Raw genomic sequence first — 16381 nt, forward strand, 5'->3', positions numbered from 1 at the left:
AAGAGTCTCTTAAATAGAGCCTGAAGTCAGATGATTTGGAAGAGATGAATCGGCAAGTGAAGCTGGATGTGCAACAAGTACAGTAGAGTCTCACTTATCCAACATAAACAGGCCGGCAGAACGTTGGATAAGTGAATATGTTGAATAATAAGGAAGGATTAAGGAAAAGCCTATTAAACATCAAATTAGGTTATGATTTTACAAATTAAGCACCAAAACATCATGTTTAACAACAAATTTGACAGAAATAGTAGTTCAATACTCAGTAATGCTATGTAGTATTTACTTTATATATGAATTTAATACCAAAACATCACAATGTATTGAAAACATTGACTACAAAAACATTGACTACTAAAAGGCAGAATGCGTTGGATAATCCAGAATGTTGGATAAGCGAATGTTGGATAAGTGAGACTCTACTGTACTTGCATGAAATAGTCTGGGAATAAGATCTGCAGTGGTGTGAGTGGGATTCCTAAATAACTTGATGTATGAACCATTAGGAGCCCCTGGTTGCGCAGTGGGTTAAACTGCTGAGCTGCTGAACTTGCTGACTGAAAGGTTTGTGGTTCGAATCTGGTGAGTGGGGTGAGCTCCCGCTGTTAGCCCCAGCTTCTGCCAGCCTAGCAGTTCGAAAACATGCAAATGTGAGTAGATCAGTAGGTACCGCTCCAGCGGGAAGGTAACAGCGCTTCATGCAGTCATGTCGGCCATATGACCTTGGAGGTGTCTACAAACAACGCCAGCTCTTTAGCTTCGAAATGGAGATAAGCACCAGCTCCTAGTGTCAGATATGACTAGACGTAATGTCAGGGGAAAACCTTTACCTTTACCTATGAACCATTAACAAAAGTGTAGGTCAAATCAGAGCTGGGTTACAAAAGCAGAGCATATTAAAAGGAAGGGCTGTATTTTACTTTGACACTGACTGTTTTTTTACTTTGGCATAAGAAAGACGGTTACATAGCTGAAGGTCTGTCAGTTTCTTAGGTCTCATTATTCTATATTTTCAGTTTGTTAGGATGAGCAATGTTCCTCTGCATTTTGATAATGCTATCCATTTATAATCCCCTTATTTCTGTTGTGAAATGAGATTCTGACTTAGAAAAACTACCAATGTCTTTTGGTTACTGAAGCTACTGAGGTGGATTAATGTGAAGTGGGTGCTTAATTGAGTTGGCATCCTTACACTCATGGCCTTACACCATACAAGGACAAAACTTCAAGAGACCCCTGAGCTCAAAACAAGAATGTTCAAGCAGTGGATGATGTTGCTTGTTGATTAGGATTACAATTCCTGCTCTGTTCATCTCATGCAACTTAAATGCAGCCTTACAACTAAGGAAGTACAGTCAATGGGACCATCATTTCGTATCAGTATTGCTCTGGGCCCTAACACCCCTTCATAAGTAAAAGAGGGTTTGATCTTTTTAGCTATTTCTGTAGTTAGCATACACACACACACACACACACACACACACACACACACCATCCTTTGAGCTCACAATCTGAGAAAAAGCCATAACCGATATATTATAACTGCTCCTTTTGACAATCTGTCTCTTAATTCATTTTTCACTTCCTGATACAGGAAAGGTTGTGTGGAAAGGGGCAGTAATTTCTGAATAAATGGCACAAGACAAGGAGAGAAGCTCAACTGCAACCTATATAATCAACTGCTTAAATTGGCCTGTGCAACATTACATAACATCAGAAGGCAAAGACAGGCCTGTCGTTTGTTATCTGTCTCCTTGGACATTTCTAGGCCCAGGTTCACTATCTGTTCTCTGGGATATAACTAAATGGGAGAATGAACCAAAGAGGAAGACTGCCACAATATGTTGTTCCATGCATTTGGGAGGGGGCAGTAAGGACACACCTGTGTCTTCAGATAGTAAGCCATGTTATTATGTGCCTTGGAGTGGATACCAGCTTAGGCAAACCTATAAGGTTTCCTTGGCAAAGTGATTTGTTTTGATTCTATTTCCCTGCGTAGCAGGGGCTTGGACTGGATGGCCTTTGTGGTCTCTTCCAACTCTATGATTCTATCCGTGGACGTGATGATGTCTGTAAGGGAAAAATAGTTATGTGGAAATTTTTTTTTAAAAAAAACACAGAATCTCATGTAACATGTCAATACACACCTCCTCATCGAAAATGGGAAATTTACAAATATTCTTTGTGTCCTTGGGATCATGACGTTGAGTAACTCTTGAGCCTGGTAGAGGAAGTAACAAATTCCTGATCCACAGATACTGATGCACAAGAAGAAGGACTTCATATATGTTCCAACAAGTGTAGTGGTCCAACAAAAATTTATCCATGTACCTTAATAATCAAGAGGTTTATCCAAAGGGTGGATTTCCAGATTAATAACGGGGGCGTGTTACAGGGAGAGATCTACTCCCTTGTTTAAGGAGCTCCACTGGCTGCCGTTTATTTTCTGGTCCCAATTCAAGGTGTATAAAGCCCTAAACAGTTTGGGACCCACCTACCTTCGTGACCGTATCTCCTATCATAAGCCTACCCGATCCCTTCGATCATCAGGGGAAGGTCTCCTGTCGCCACTGCCGATATCCCAGACCCGCTTTGTGGGAACAAGGGAGAGGGTCTTTTCTGCTGTGGCCCCCCAATTGTGGAACGCACTGCCCATTGAGATTAGGCAAGCCCCCACATTAGTAGCCTTCAAGAAAGACTTGAAAACACGGCTCTTCCGTTGTGCTTTTGGAGAGTAACTATGTTATATTTCTTGTCCGTTGCTCCCTCTAATATCTATCCTCTAGACCACACCACTTCCTTATGACCCTGTTCGCTATGGTTTTTATTCTTATGTCTTTCTCACCCCGAGTTTTAACTTAATGTTCATGTGGTCCGCCCTTGTTTTCATTGTTTCTTTGATTTGTATTGTAATGGATATTATTATTTATTGTATTGTTCACTGTGTTGTGATGTGTTGTTCTTTTATATGCTGTTTATATTGTATTGTTCTGGGCATGGCCCCATGTAAGCCGCCCCGAGTCCCTGTTGGGGAGATGGTGGCGGGGTATAAATAAAGAAGTATTATTATTATTATTATTATTATTATTATTATTATTATTATTATTATTATTATTTCTACATGTGCCATTTGCCCTGTTCAGTTGAGTGAAGCTGTGCCCATTTCAAGTGCCCTTTGCTACAAAACAGTTAAAGGTTAAGGAATTATATAAACTTTATTACATCCCATAGATCCACAACTGTTGAATAAATAGTATACAGAAATTTACAAATCCCTCGTAACCGGGGAAATAAACAATACAGACACATACTACAGGTAATTGTCTTTCATTACCTTAAATGTGTATCTCACATACCACAAGACCCATAACTATGGGAGGGATGTGTGCTGGCCATTGGATGAACTGGCCATCGATCTCACTAGGCTGTAGTTGCTCCGTTTATACATATATTTATTTCCTGGTAAAGGACACAAAGCTCATTTAATATTGCATTTTCATATATTAAATCTCACCTACTTTGGCCTGGCCATTCTCATTAAACTCACACCACCTCAGTTCAGGATTTCTCCCTATGGTCCCACTTGGTATACTACTAATGGGCTTCTTGCTGCCACACAACCCCAAGATTGCTTACTTGCCTTTATGGCATTATTTCAATCTTACTCAAAGCATTTCTCCTACTTGCTTTGTCTTTTGATTTGCTATTCTGCACAGAACACATATCACACTACTCAAACCAACCTCCTAGACCCAAAGGGATCTTTGATCATTTCTAATACCTGGCTGGAGATGGTATGACTGGGGGGCTATTCTCTAGTGAATTTGCCATGGGTCATCGCTGAACTGAAATTGATTTAATGAACAGTTGGCCTGTGACGTTTGTACTGAAAACCTTGTATAAAGCATATGGGCACAACCAAACACTTTCTTTTGCATGCTGCAACTTGCTTAGTGTTTTCCTTTTTGTGTTTTGCTCACTCCCAGTCTTCTCTGTGATATTTATATTTTATTAAAATGTTACAATAAGGATATATCAACCACATCCAAAAATACACTTTAAAAATACTTACTAAGCATCCATAGTAGCTCTGGGGAGGACTCAATATTTTCCAAGGGAGTTTATCCTGCTGTGTAAATATGAGATGTTGTAATATTTCATCATAAAAAACAGTCTTGTCAGATTCAACCATGATACAAACTGATACAAGCTATAGTATTTATATACCCCACTAAACACAGTTTTCAGTAGATGTGTATTGGCCTCAATTGTTAGTCTATGAGAAACCAGACAGTGAAATATTCTACCGTGGTAGACTACTGTGCAGATCTATCCTTTATTTCTCTCCTTTTATTGAGTAGGAAATGAAATTTCATTGTGAGAATCACAAGTCATTCTAGTAGCTGGCAGATTCATATTGTGATATCTCACATTTAGCAGTCTTGTATCACAGCCTTATGTCTATTCATGTAGACCTGTTCCATTTAGAAATATGTCCCACTGAGTTTATTCAGACTTATGCCCAGGTAGGAAGATATAAGTTTGCAGCCTCGGGGTACAAACTCTATGTTTGTGCCATTATTGGAAAACTGGACAAACAATAATCAGGTTTTTTTTATTAAATGAAACTCTCAATCCAATCTTGAACAAGCTTACTTGGAAGTTACCGTATATACTTGAGTATAAGCCAACTCAAATATAAGCCGAAGGACCTAATTTTACCACAAAAACTGGGAAAATTTATCGACTTGAGTATAAGACTAGTGTAGGAAATGCAGCTGCTACTGGTAAATTTCGAAAATAAAAATAGATACCAATACATTTATATTGATTGAGGCATCAGTAGCTTAAATGTTTTTGAATATTTACATAAAACTGTAATTTAAGATAATAAGACTTCAATAAGATAAGACTGTTCAACTCTGATTACCTATATACTTGAGTATAAGCCGACCAGAATATAAACTGGCCAGGACCCTCACTTGCGTATAAGACAAAGGGAGGGCTTCTTCAGCCCTTAAAAAGGGCTGAAAAACACAACTTATACTCAAGTATATACGGTATGTCTTGAGGAATGTAGAACTTTGCAGCTTTATAGCTTCAATTTTACTTAAACCCCTAAAATATGGCAGAACAAACTTCTGAGTCAACATACCTAGGATTGCAGCTGCAGACACTTCCATTTGTGAAACTGGATAATTCTTTTCAAAAGTGATCATTTTTTCCCTCCTTTGCAATTTAATCATGGGCTTGGAAAATCCACTAAACAATAATGTGCATCCTTTTGACTTCTACAGGATGAATACAAGCCAGACAAGGCATTGTCAGAGGAAGATCTTAAAAATGCAGTCAGTGTGCATCATTCATTGGCATCGAAGGCAACAGACTATGAGAAGAAGCCAAATGTCCTCAAGCTCAAGACTGCCGACTGGAGAGTGCTGCTTTTCCAAGCTCAGTATGTTCCACTTTGATTTCTTTTTTTAGCATGATTATGCAAAATATTCTTGTGAGTGGAGACCCTACCCCCAACTATTCTTGAAAGGATTAATTTTGTTTGCTATTCCTTTTCCCATTTTTCCTTGTAACCTGGGAGTAAAAATTGGTAGAAATACCAAAGAATCCATAAGCAAATATTATAATACCTCTTTGACCACTTTGGGACTATCTATCTGAATGCAGTCCACTACCCATGTAATGTGACCTATGAAGGTTTGCTTTGTACAGCTGCCACAAGTTTTTTTCCTTAGTTCTCTGCTGGACTTTATGGATCACAGGTTTTGTAGGCCTGGTAGAATTCAATGCAGCGTTAGATGGCAGACAGGAAGGAAGGCAAAGCAGTAAAGAAAATGAAAGGAACTAAATACAATAGTCGGCCTTCCACACTTCTGATTCACTTTTGCAGATTTGATTACTCTGATTTGATTAAGATTTCTGTCTAGAAATCTGTGTGACTCTCAGAATGACTCTATCCATTTTTGCCAGACATTGACCATAAAATTGTGCTAGAGATTCCTAGAAGAGTGTTCTTTATTTATTTATTTATTTATTTATTTATTTATTTATTACAGGGTCCGTCAGTGAGTCATATATTCATATTTCATTTCTTCTGCTACTCTTGCTCAAATGCCTGGTCCCATAACCACGTTTTCGTTCTTTTTCGGAAGGACAGGAGGGAGGGAGCCTGCCTAATATCATTTGGGAGGGCGTTCCACAGGCGGGTGGCCACCACTGAAAAGGCCCTGTCCCTCGTTCCCACCAGCCGCACCTGTGAGGCTGGCAGGACCGAGAGCAGGGCCTCCCCGGAAGATCTTAGATTCCATGATGGGTCATAGCGGGAGACACGTTCGGATAAGTAAGAGAAGGGACCATGGAGGTGCAGCGGGTTAAACCGCTGAGCTGCTGAACTTGCTGATTGGAAGGTTGGCAGTTTGAATCCGTGGAAAGGGATGAGCTTCCACTGTTAGACCTAGCTCCTGCCAACCTAGCAATTAAAAAAAATGCAAATGTGAGTAGATCAATGGGTACCTCTTTGACAGGAAGGCAAGAAGAAATCCATGCAGTCATTCCGGCCAAATGACCAGGAGGTGTCTATGTACAACGCAGGCTCATTGGCTTGGAAACAGCTATGAGCACTTCCTCCAAAGCCAGAGATAAACACCACCTCCAGAATCCGGAAATGAAAGCAGAAGCCTTTGCCTTTGTCTGTGTATTGTTTCATTGTATTTCATTGTAACAAGGCATTGAATGTTTGCCTGTGTCTGTTGATATGCTTTAAACCACTTTGAGTCCCCTCAGGGAGAAGGACGGAATATAAATAAAGTATATTATTATTATTATTATCATCATCATCATCATCATCTCAGGTTAAAAAATAGTATTTTTATTTATGTTTTTTCCACTTTCAGAAGGGCCCTGTGTCTCTAACCCCAGATAATGTGGAGGGACATCTTGCTTTTTAATTGAAAAAACATCTAGGCATACCAAGTTTTATGAAGTGTGTTTTTCAAATAATTTGGCTCTGCTCATGGAAATTCTGTTAATTAAATGTTAAAGAAAGGGCTACAAGTGATACATGTTTGTGACCTTTACAGCTACTAAATTATGTATGTATGTTGCACAAAGAATTTGACTAGTAGAATTTTGAAGGTAAGGTGAAAGATACAGAGGCAATTTGGTGTAGGGTCCATATTCTGTCAAAATAGTGAACATGTTAAAAATTATTTCATTAAAAAAAAGAAATTAGATGAGATTGGTTTCTCTGTGCACATTTTTATTCTTATTGCTGGTAGAATATTTTGGCCTATAGGATATGATCCAAAAAGTAATTTTTCCAAACTGCAGTTATAGACCCAAAAGGCACTCTCTGCACTGTAGTAAAAACACGTGAGGACAGTACAGCCCATTACTTCCCATGCTTCTGGCCCCACCAATATTAATATTGTCATTGTGTTTCACATTTAACAAAAAAAAGTACCAATATCAGCAGAGGGAACTGTTTAAAAGAGTAATTATCTAAATATCTACCGCTTTGGGTGGAAGGTAACAGCACTCCATGCAGTAATGCTGACCACATGACCTAGGAGGTGTCTATGGACAACACCGGCTCTTGGGCTTAGAAATGGAGATGAGCACCCCCCCCCCTCCCTCCAGAGTCACACTTGACTAGACTTAATGTCAAGGGTAAACCTTTATCTTTACTTAATTACCACCCAACAACAAGGAGATGCTTCTGGGGTTAATCCAAGCTCTAGCAAAAAATGAAGAGCGCTCTTCCAAGTAGTGCTGTTGGTGCCACTATCCAATATTGAGATGTTGGAGTAGAAAGCAAAATCCCAACTGGCATTTCCTTTTTTTCACATAGCAGATACTGCATTGGCTGGCAAAGAAACATGTCTCATTACAGACATCCTGACTGATGTCTCTTTCTTACACAGGAGCCCAGAAGAAATGGAGATCTGGATCAATAAGATCAATTCTGTGGCAGCTGTTTTCTCTGCCCCACCATTTCCAGCTGCTATTGGATCCCAGAAGAAATTCAGCCGGCCTCTGTTACCTGCTTCTACAACCAAATTGTCTCAGGTAATGAATACACAATGCTGTTTTCCAAGTGTGTTTCTAATCCTCACTGCAAAGTTTGTAGCAAGGAAAGGTTTCTACTGAGAATGAGGAGATGAAGAGATAAGTCCTCAAATGTGAGGAGGTGGACTTATAAGTGTGAATCATTTCATGAAAGAACTGTGCTGAATTTTGAGGATCCTTTAAGGTCCATGCAGATCTGGATCAGTTCTAGAAATGGATCACTATTTTAGATCCAATTCTATTCATCTCACTTGCTCATGTAAAATCAAAACACTATATGACTATACAGCGCAAGAAAATGTTACTCTTTGGACTATAGCTCCCACAGTCCCCACCCAGCTTGACCAGTGGCAGGGGAATTTCTGAGAGCTGTGGTTCATCTTTTCCAAGCTCTGAGCCTAGGAGAGGCAGACAGGTAGGCTTCTTCATTGTGCTAGTCTCATAAACTGAAGGAATGTATTCTGAGCATGTCTTGAGGTGGGTAAAATATGAATCTTTTAACAAGACAACTGTTACTGCATGATGAGTAAGATATGTTTTTAGTGAGGACCTTATATTTATTTTATTTATTTATTACAACATTTATATCCCGCCCTTCTCACCCGAGAGGGGACTCAGGGCGGCTTACAATAAACACACATATAAAAATTATACAATACACTATAAATCAGATTAAAAATTATTAACTTACATCAATATTCATAAAAACATTCTAAAATACAAATAGACATGTTCAGGTTCAAGTATACGGAGGAAGAAAGGACCGATTCCATCACTGCGATGCCTTTGTAGGTAAGCTCTTGACCTCCCAGGACTAAATAAGAGGGCAAATTTGGTCCCATTGACTATAGAAAAACAATTGGGACTTGGAAATATCATTGAATGCTTTGGGAGCATTTAATGTTTGTCTTTTATGTTTGGAATCTGCCTTGAGTCCCTCCAGGGAGATAGGGCAGAATATACATGAAGTATACATGAATATACATGAACTTACCTCTCCGAACGTATCTCCCCCTATGAGCCGCCCCGCAGATTAAGATCTTCCAGTGAGGCCCTGCTCTCGGTCCCGCCGCCGTCACAGGTGCATTTGGCTGGAACGAGGGACAGGGCTTTTTCGGTGGTGGCTCCGCGGCTGTGGAACTCCTTGCCAAGGGAGATTAGGGAAGCCCCCTCACTCATGTCTTTTAGGAAGCAGCTGAAGACCTGGATATGGGACCAAGCTTTTGGCCCATCCTAAGATACGGTCGATATAATCTGATGTATTCGCTGGATTAATGTGTAATTGAATACAGACTGGCTCTGACTTTTGGCCCAATGCTACTGGCCCTGTTGTAATGGCCACACAGTGCTTTACTGTTTTAAATGGGGTATAATATTGGTTTTTAAGTGTGTTTTTACGATCGTTTGTTTTACTATATTTTGTATTATATGTGGCATTAATCTTGCCATTATGTAAGACTGCTCTGGGTCCCCCTGGGGGAGAAGAGCGGTATATAAATTAAATAATAATAATAATAATAATAATTATTATTATTATTATTATTATTATTATTATTATTATTATTAACAACGACGTTGTATGAAACAGCAAACAAGATAGATATTCTGGATTTCGTATCACAAAATCACAAGTCAAACACTTCCCAAGTGTTTAGGACTGTGTGATGTATTTTCGGGTGATGCATGCAGATCCTAGTAGGGTGGCCTTTTGCAGTTGGCAGATCGTAATTTTGTCAATGTCTGTTGTTGTTGTTGTTGTTTTATTATGACACAGCAAACAAGATAGATATGCTGGATTTCGTTTCACAAAATCACAAGTTGAACACTTCCCAAGTGTCTAGGACTGTGTGATGTATTTTCAGATGATGTGTGCAGATCCCAGCAGGGTGGCCTTTTGCAGTTGGCAGATCATAATTTTGTCAATGTCTATTGTTTCCAAATGCCGGCTGAGATCTTTTGGCACCTGTTGTTGTTGTTGTTGTTGTTGTTATTATTATTATTATTATTATTATTATTATTATTATTATTATTATTATTATTATTTAGTTGGGAGAAAACACCTATTGGGAGAAAACACCTGTTTTAGAACACCTATTAGTATCTTTCAGTAACTGACGCGTTAAGAAAAATATGGTTTGCACATTAGTAAAAAGGAGAGACAGACCAAAGGGGCATGAGCTGTTTTTAGCCAAAAGGCAGCATGGAAAATGTGTTTTGTTTTCAAAGCAGATAAACCCAGGAACAAGCTGAGAACTGTCTACTTTTATCTGTCAGCTAGAGAAGTTGCCATTAGGCTTCTACTGATACTGCAGAGAAAGAAATGCGAACTGTCAACTCTGTCTGGTTGCTGTTTTAGAAGTTGTGGCCTTGAATCAAAATGTGACTACCCATACGGCCTGCTATTTCAGGCTTTGTTTCTGTCCTCAAATAAATAACAATAATAATAATAGTAATGACTTTATTTTTGTATCCCACCTCCATCTCCCCAAAGGAACTCAGGGCAACTCACATGGGGACAAGCCCAACAACACAAGTTAAAACACAGATCAATTAAAAACATTAATGGAACACATAAAGCCTATTATCTATTAAAGGAGGAAGACCAACAAGCAGGGGTGATCTGGATTGGGATTGTGTCCTTTGGAGAGGACAAGGTCCCACATGAATACCATTTGCTACACTTTGGGAGGGGCAAATATTGGTTTGGGGGCAGTATATTATGGAGGAAAATGGCATGTGGTTTTATTTAGAAGAGGAAGCAGCAGAAAGAAAAAGGACTTTCACCTTAGCTTACTTCTTTCGAGCCAGAAAGTGGACGCAGAACATGGAAGGGAATGAGCCCTAATACCACAACAACTGGAAAGGAAAGCATGATCTTTGCAAGTTACAGCCAAGATCAATTATGCTTTGCAAATAGTAGCAAACTGTTGCTCTCCTAGTTGAACTGGAGATTTTCACACAACCCTTTCTTTTTGTTCGAAAGTAACCCCACACAAATATGAGAATTTGAACACTTTTTGACCCATGAAAACTGGAGATTTCGGGCCAAGCCCTGAGATCTGGCAACTCTAGTTGTGAATTGTTTCATAGATAACAAAATCCATGCCTAGCAATTCCTAGTAGGCTACAGCGCTCCGGTAGTTGTGTTTATTAAAGGCTTTCATGACCGGAATCACTGGGTTGCTGTGAGTTTTCCGGGCTGTATGGCCATGTTCCAGAAGCATTCTTTCCTGATGTTTCATCCGCATCTATGGCAGGCATCCACAGAGGTTGTGAGATTTGTTAGAAACTAAGCAAGTGGAGTTTTATATCTGTGGAATGTTCAGGGTGGGAGAAAAAATGGCTCCAATAGTTGTGTGCGATTTTCCCACTTCCTTTCTGAAATTTCCGATTGCTGGACCCTTTGTGAAGACTTTTTCAGGAGTGGATAAGCTGCGGAGACTTGTTTGTAGTCAAAGCCAGACATTTATGTACACCCTTCCTCTCCCCCCCCCCCCCACCCCTTTGCAGGATGATCAGCTGAAATCCCATGAAAGCAAGCTGAAGCAAATCACCACTGAATTAGCTGAGCATCGTTCCTATCCACCGGATAAGAAACTGAAGGGCAAGGAAGTTGAAGACTACAAACTCAAAGATCATTATCTGGAATTTGAGGTAGGTTGGGAGTCAGTGGATGTTAGCAGGAAACCAAGCAAATGAGTAGTGTAATGGCATAAGTTGCGAAATATTACTTTGTGTGGACATTGCTTGGATTTAAATATAAAAGGTTAAAATTAACTGAATGAGTGTGGATATAACACTAGTTGTTGAGTGCCTTCAAGTAATTTCCAACCTATGGCCACCTATCATAGGGTTTTCTGAGCAAGATTTGTCTAGGAAGATTTTGTCCTTGCATTCCTCTGAGACTTAGAGAGTGACGCACTCAAGGTCACCCAGTTAGTTTTCTTGATCAAGTGGGTATTTGGTTTCTATAGTCATCGTCTAATGCTCAAGCCATTAGAGAACATCCATAAGTGAAAAAATAAGTTTAAAGGGAGAAGCAACCTCTTCAGATTAGACCCCTTAATTCAGAAGTGGGCCACCCTTTTATCTGTAGTCACATTCCATCAATGATAATCTCTTGGAGCTTTCTGCCAGAGGTGAGCACAACCGACATTAGTGATGTACCAGTCCACCAAGAGATGGACAAATCTCTTTTTCAGAGATCTAAAATAATTACCTGCCATAGGCTTTTGAAATTGTGTCCACATTCTTCATGATATTAGATCAAGAGCCACAGGTTGCCTTTCCCACCTTCAAACCAGACAGAAGATAGGAAGTCAAGAGAGTTCGAGGTGATAGTTTTGAGAACAGTGTGACAGCAGGGAACTTTGAGGTCTAGTCTGGACCATACAAGAGTAGATACTGGTTTGGTTTGATTTAATTTAATTTGATTGATATCTTTCTTTTCTCCCAAAACTGATACGGAAACCATCTCAACAATAAAGTAGACAAAGAGCTATTCAGCAGTGGAACTCTTTGCCCCAGAGTGTGGTGGAGGCTTTTAAGCAGAGGCTGGATAACCATCTGTCAGGGGCGCATTGAATGCGAGTTTCTGGCTTCTTAGCAGGGGGTTGGACTCAATGGCCCACGAGGTCTCTTCCAACTCTTTGATCCAATGAAATTACAGGGAAAACTGCAGAAATAATTTAAAACATGAAATAAAAGTATAATAGACTGCAAAACTATAATAAATATATTAATCTCTCTTTTAAACTTGTTCAGTGTTGTCTATGCTTTTAGTCTTGTGAAACAATTTTTAAAAATTTACAAAGTTTCAAGTTTGTCAGTTTTACTTTGATGTATGCAAGTCTGAAATCTCTACAGAGGGCAGGATATAAATATTGTTGTAATAAATGAATATACAAATCAATAATAAACACAAGTAAACAAATTAAAATATGTAAACACATTTGGAAGGCAAGCAGTTAAAAGCACAACAGTAAACAGATGTTGCATGCAATCATCATAGCTTTGTTCTTGGCAACCAGTCAGTTTGTCAAATCCTACCTGAATAGAAAGGCATCTTTTTTTATTTGCTCTTTCGGGTGTTTCATTATTTAGTGGAAATAATGTAACTTCTACTAGAAGTTTGTGGCTTAAGTAAAAAAGCAGAATTTGAAATTTGATTCCTCCAATTACAATACATTCCCATGATGGAGAATATCTTCTGCCTTTTAATCAGTTCTGTATATCGATGAATTTATTTGATTGTTTATCTGGATTTGTCTGATTTAGATTACTGTATTTACTCGAATCTAATGCTCATCTAATACTCACCTTTTTGGCATTAGATTAACCCACTGTACCACCGGGGGATCCTAGAGATGTTTCCTAAGGCACAGTTAGTTCACAAGTAAGGCATGTTTGGCTTCTAGATGCTGGAGACATTTGTCTGGTCCAAATTTTTCTATGAATTCAGCCACTTCGGCAATGCATAGGCGTGGACGAATTTACAACTTTGAGTTTTGTTGAATATCTCAAATTTTGTGGAAGTTTTCAATTTCCCAATTGCAATATGATTTGGGCACGTATAGTGCAGTTTTTTATATAAGAGAAGAAATTGTGCAAAAATGCTATCGATTTTTGTGCACAATTTTCCTAATTTTATTTATCTGTCCCTTTTGCTTGCCTTGTATGAGCCACTGGCTCTTCGGGGAATTTAGTATGCTACTGGAGGTTACATGAGGAAGATGAACAAATAAGGATAAGCAAGTTGTCTTTCAGGAGTTTGTATGTTCTTGTGTGGAGCCCCTGGTAGCGCAGCGGATTAAACCACTGAGTTGCTGAACTTGCTGACCGAGCAGGGTGAGCTCCTGCTGTTAGCCTCAGCTTCTACCTAGCAGTTCGAAAAAATGCAAATGTGAGTAGATCAATAGGTACCGCTCCAGCAGGAAGATAACGACGTTCCATGCAGTCATGCCGGCCACATGACCTTGGAGTTGTCTACACCTCTGGCTCTTTGTCTTAGAAATGGAGATGAGCACCAACCCACCAGAGTCGGATACGACTGGACTTAATGTCAGGGGAAAACCTTTACCTTTACCTATTCTGTTTTTGTAAGAACTTGAAAAATCTTTTTGGAAAACTGAGAGAGATGCTATAACTTTTGATGGACAGGCATGCAGGCTGAAGAATAACTGTATGATGACCCAGCATTTGTAGCCCCATTTCCTTTCTTCGCAGATGTCTGGCATATTCATTATCTGATAAAACCTGAATCAGTCAAAGCATGAGCCATATTCATCTCACGGTTCCCTTATTTTTGACTGACACGCTTTAGCTATTTAATTTATTTGTCTTCTTACCACCGCTGGAAGTTTAGATACTGAGTGTTTGACTGTCTTTCTTCATTTAATTTGAAAGTGGATTTTTCCTGTGATCTTTCTTCATACAACTCCTATCTATTCAAAGCCTCTTTGGAAAGCCTGCTTGTAGCCCTTGCATTTTCTCTCGTGCTGTTTTTATAAAGACTGTGAAGTCCTTTTGTATTTGAAGAATAAAAATTCCCTGAATTTTGTTTTGAATTGAGAGAATGTACTTTCCTTCCCCTTTCATTGTGAAATACAAATAACTCGATGAGGGATTTTTCTCCTCTTTGAAGAGTGTGTGGGCAAATGGTGGAACTTCATCAACATTTGCACTAATGCAGCGGGGACGGGTCAGAAGACACATTGTTAAATAAATCATTCCGTAAAGGCCAGCGTGTACGTTTTGCATCTCTTAAAAGCCTTTTTCTGAATTCCAGTTAATCACTAGTTATTTGAGTTAATCACAGAGCCATTGTGTGAGACTGCAGATAGAGCTGCCATAACAGAAGACTTCATATTATTCTAGACAGTGAACAAATTCAGCCATTTGGTGCTTTAAAAAACACATTGGTCTCCTGCGGTCTTTGCCCTGGCATGAATTTCTAACTGTGAGGTGGTGCATTTAAATGTCACTTCCAAAGCATTGGGCTGTAGTCTGGGAAAGCTTATGTTGAAATAAATTGCTTAGTCTTAAAGGTGCCAGAAGACTTTTTATACTGGAACAGACTAAGATGGCTATTAAGGAACATTACTTAAATGTCACAGACTGCCTACCAGAAGCATGGCAGGGATGTGTTCTTGTTGTTGCTGTTGTTGGTGAGATGATGATGATGATGACGACGACGACGACGATGATGACAATTATGATGCAATGAGAATTGCAATGGAATTAAACTGGACACAGTATTAAATCAATGTGAACTTAAAATATAAAATGGCATTAAAATACGTTGGGGCAACAAAATGGCCTACCTTTCCTTACCTCATGAGTTCAGGGCTATACACTCCATATAGAACATTGCAGGTTCAGTCCTTAGATTCCTCGGTTTTTTGTAACATATGATGCCGAATCTTTGTTCGAGCAAGAATCAGCTAAGCACCACCATTCTGTTTTAGTTTACTGTGATATATCTCCTTACTTAGTCTAAGTGGCTTCTTGGGAATATCAATCACATCAGTCTTGTCATGGCGATGAACTTATTTAAAATCATTTTGTAATTTAATGTAATTTGATTTTACCAAACTTGTTATTTAATTAAGTTTTAAGTGCTTAAATGTACTTTAGTTTATTATTACAGGAGTTTTAGGATAGGGATTTGTGTCTTTGTATTTTTATATTTTGTCTTTTACTGTTGATATGGTCAGAGACCTAATGAATACACAAATCTATCTACAATAATAATGATAATCTTAATAATAATTTTATTTCTTATCTGTCAGTCAAATATGGGCAAAATACGAGAATCGGTCCTACTGTTTTTAGAAAGAGTAGACACACTGGCTGGTTGAAACAAAAATATGAGAGTACTGTGATCCCTTATTTATTTCGTGTCAAAAGCATTGCATAATACATAAGTTTAAAAGTGATAAAATAAAGGAATCACAAACAGCTAAATAGTTTTGGACCAAAAGCGTGCAACAGCAATCGCATTGTCCGTAGCTTTAAACAACTCCTCCTCCATGCATGAGGCAGGGCATTGTGGGCAAGCATACATATGAGGAGTTGTTTGTTCAGCTCCACAGTCACACAAGGTGGAAGATTCCTCCAGGTAGTGCCATCTTGCCAGGTTGTCTTTTGATCTGCCCACTCCACTTCTCAGTCTATTTAGGGACTTCCAAGTTGCCCATTCTTGGTTTGCCCTTGGAGGCAAACCCTTTAAAACAGCACATTTTGTTATGAATTTGCCTGTTAAGGTTCTTTCTTCTTTAAGATTTTCTCATTTTCCCATTTT

The 16381-nt window shown here is 39.0% G+C and overlaps 1 protein-coding gene across 8 annotated transcripts in view; it reads left to right on the forward strand.

The window, feature by feature from the left end:
• LOC100556496 (PH and SEC7 domain-containing protein 3) overlaps positions 1-16381 on the forward strand; it is a 251754-nt gene that overhangs the window by 221758 nt on the left and 13615 nt on the right. For all 8 annotated transcript variants that reach the window (XM_062971516.1, XM_062971518.1, XM_062971515.1 and 5 more), the window contains 3 exons: positions 5298-5455; positions 7935-8079; positions 11590-11733. In XM_062971516.1, coding sequence (XP_062827586.1) covers positions 5298-5455; positions 7935-8079; positions 11590-11733 — 447 coding nt within the window. The remainder of the gene's footprint in view (positions 1-5297; positions 5456-7934; positions 8080-11589; positions 11734-16381) is intronic.

This window comes from Anolis carolinensis, chromosome 2, assembly GCF_035594765.1.
Source record: "Anolis carolinensis isolate JA03-04 chromosome 2, rAnoCar3.1.pri, whole genome shotgun sequence".
Lineage (NCBI taxonomy): Eukaryota > Metazoa > Chordata > Lepidosauria > Squamata > Dactyloidae > Anolis > Anolis carolinensis.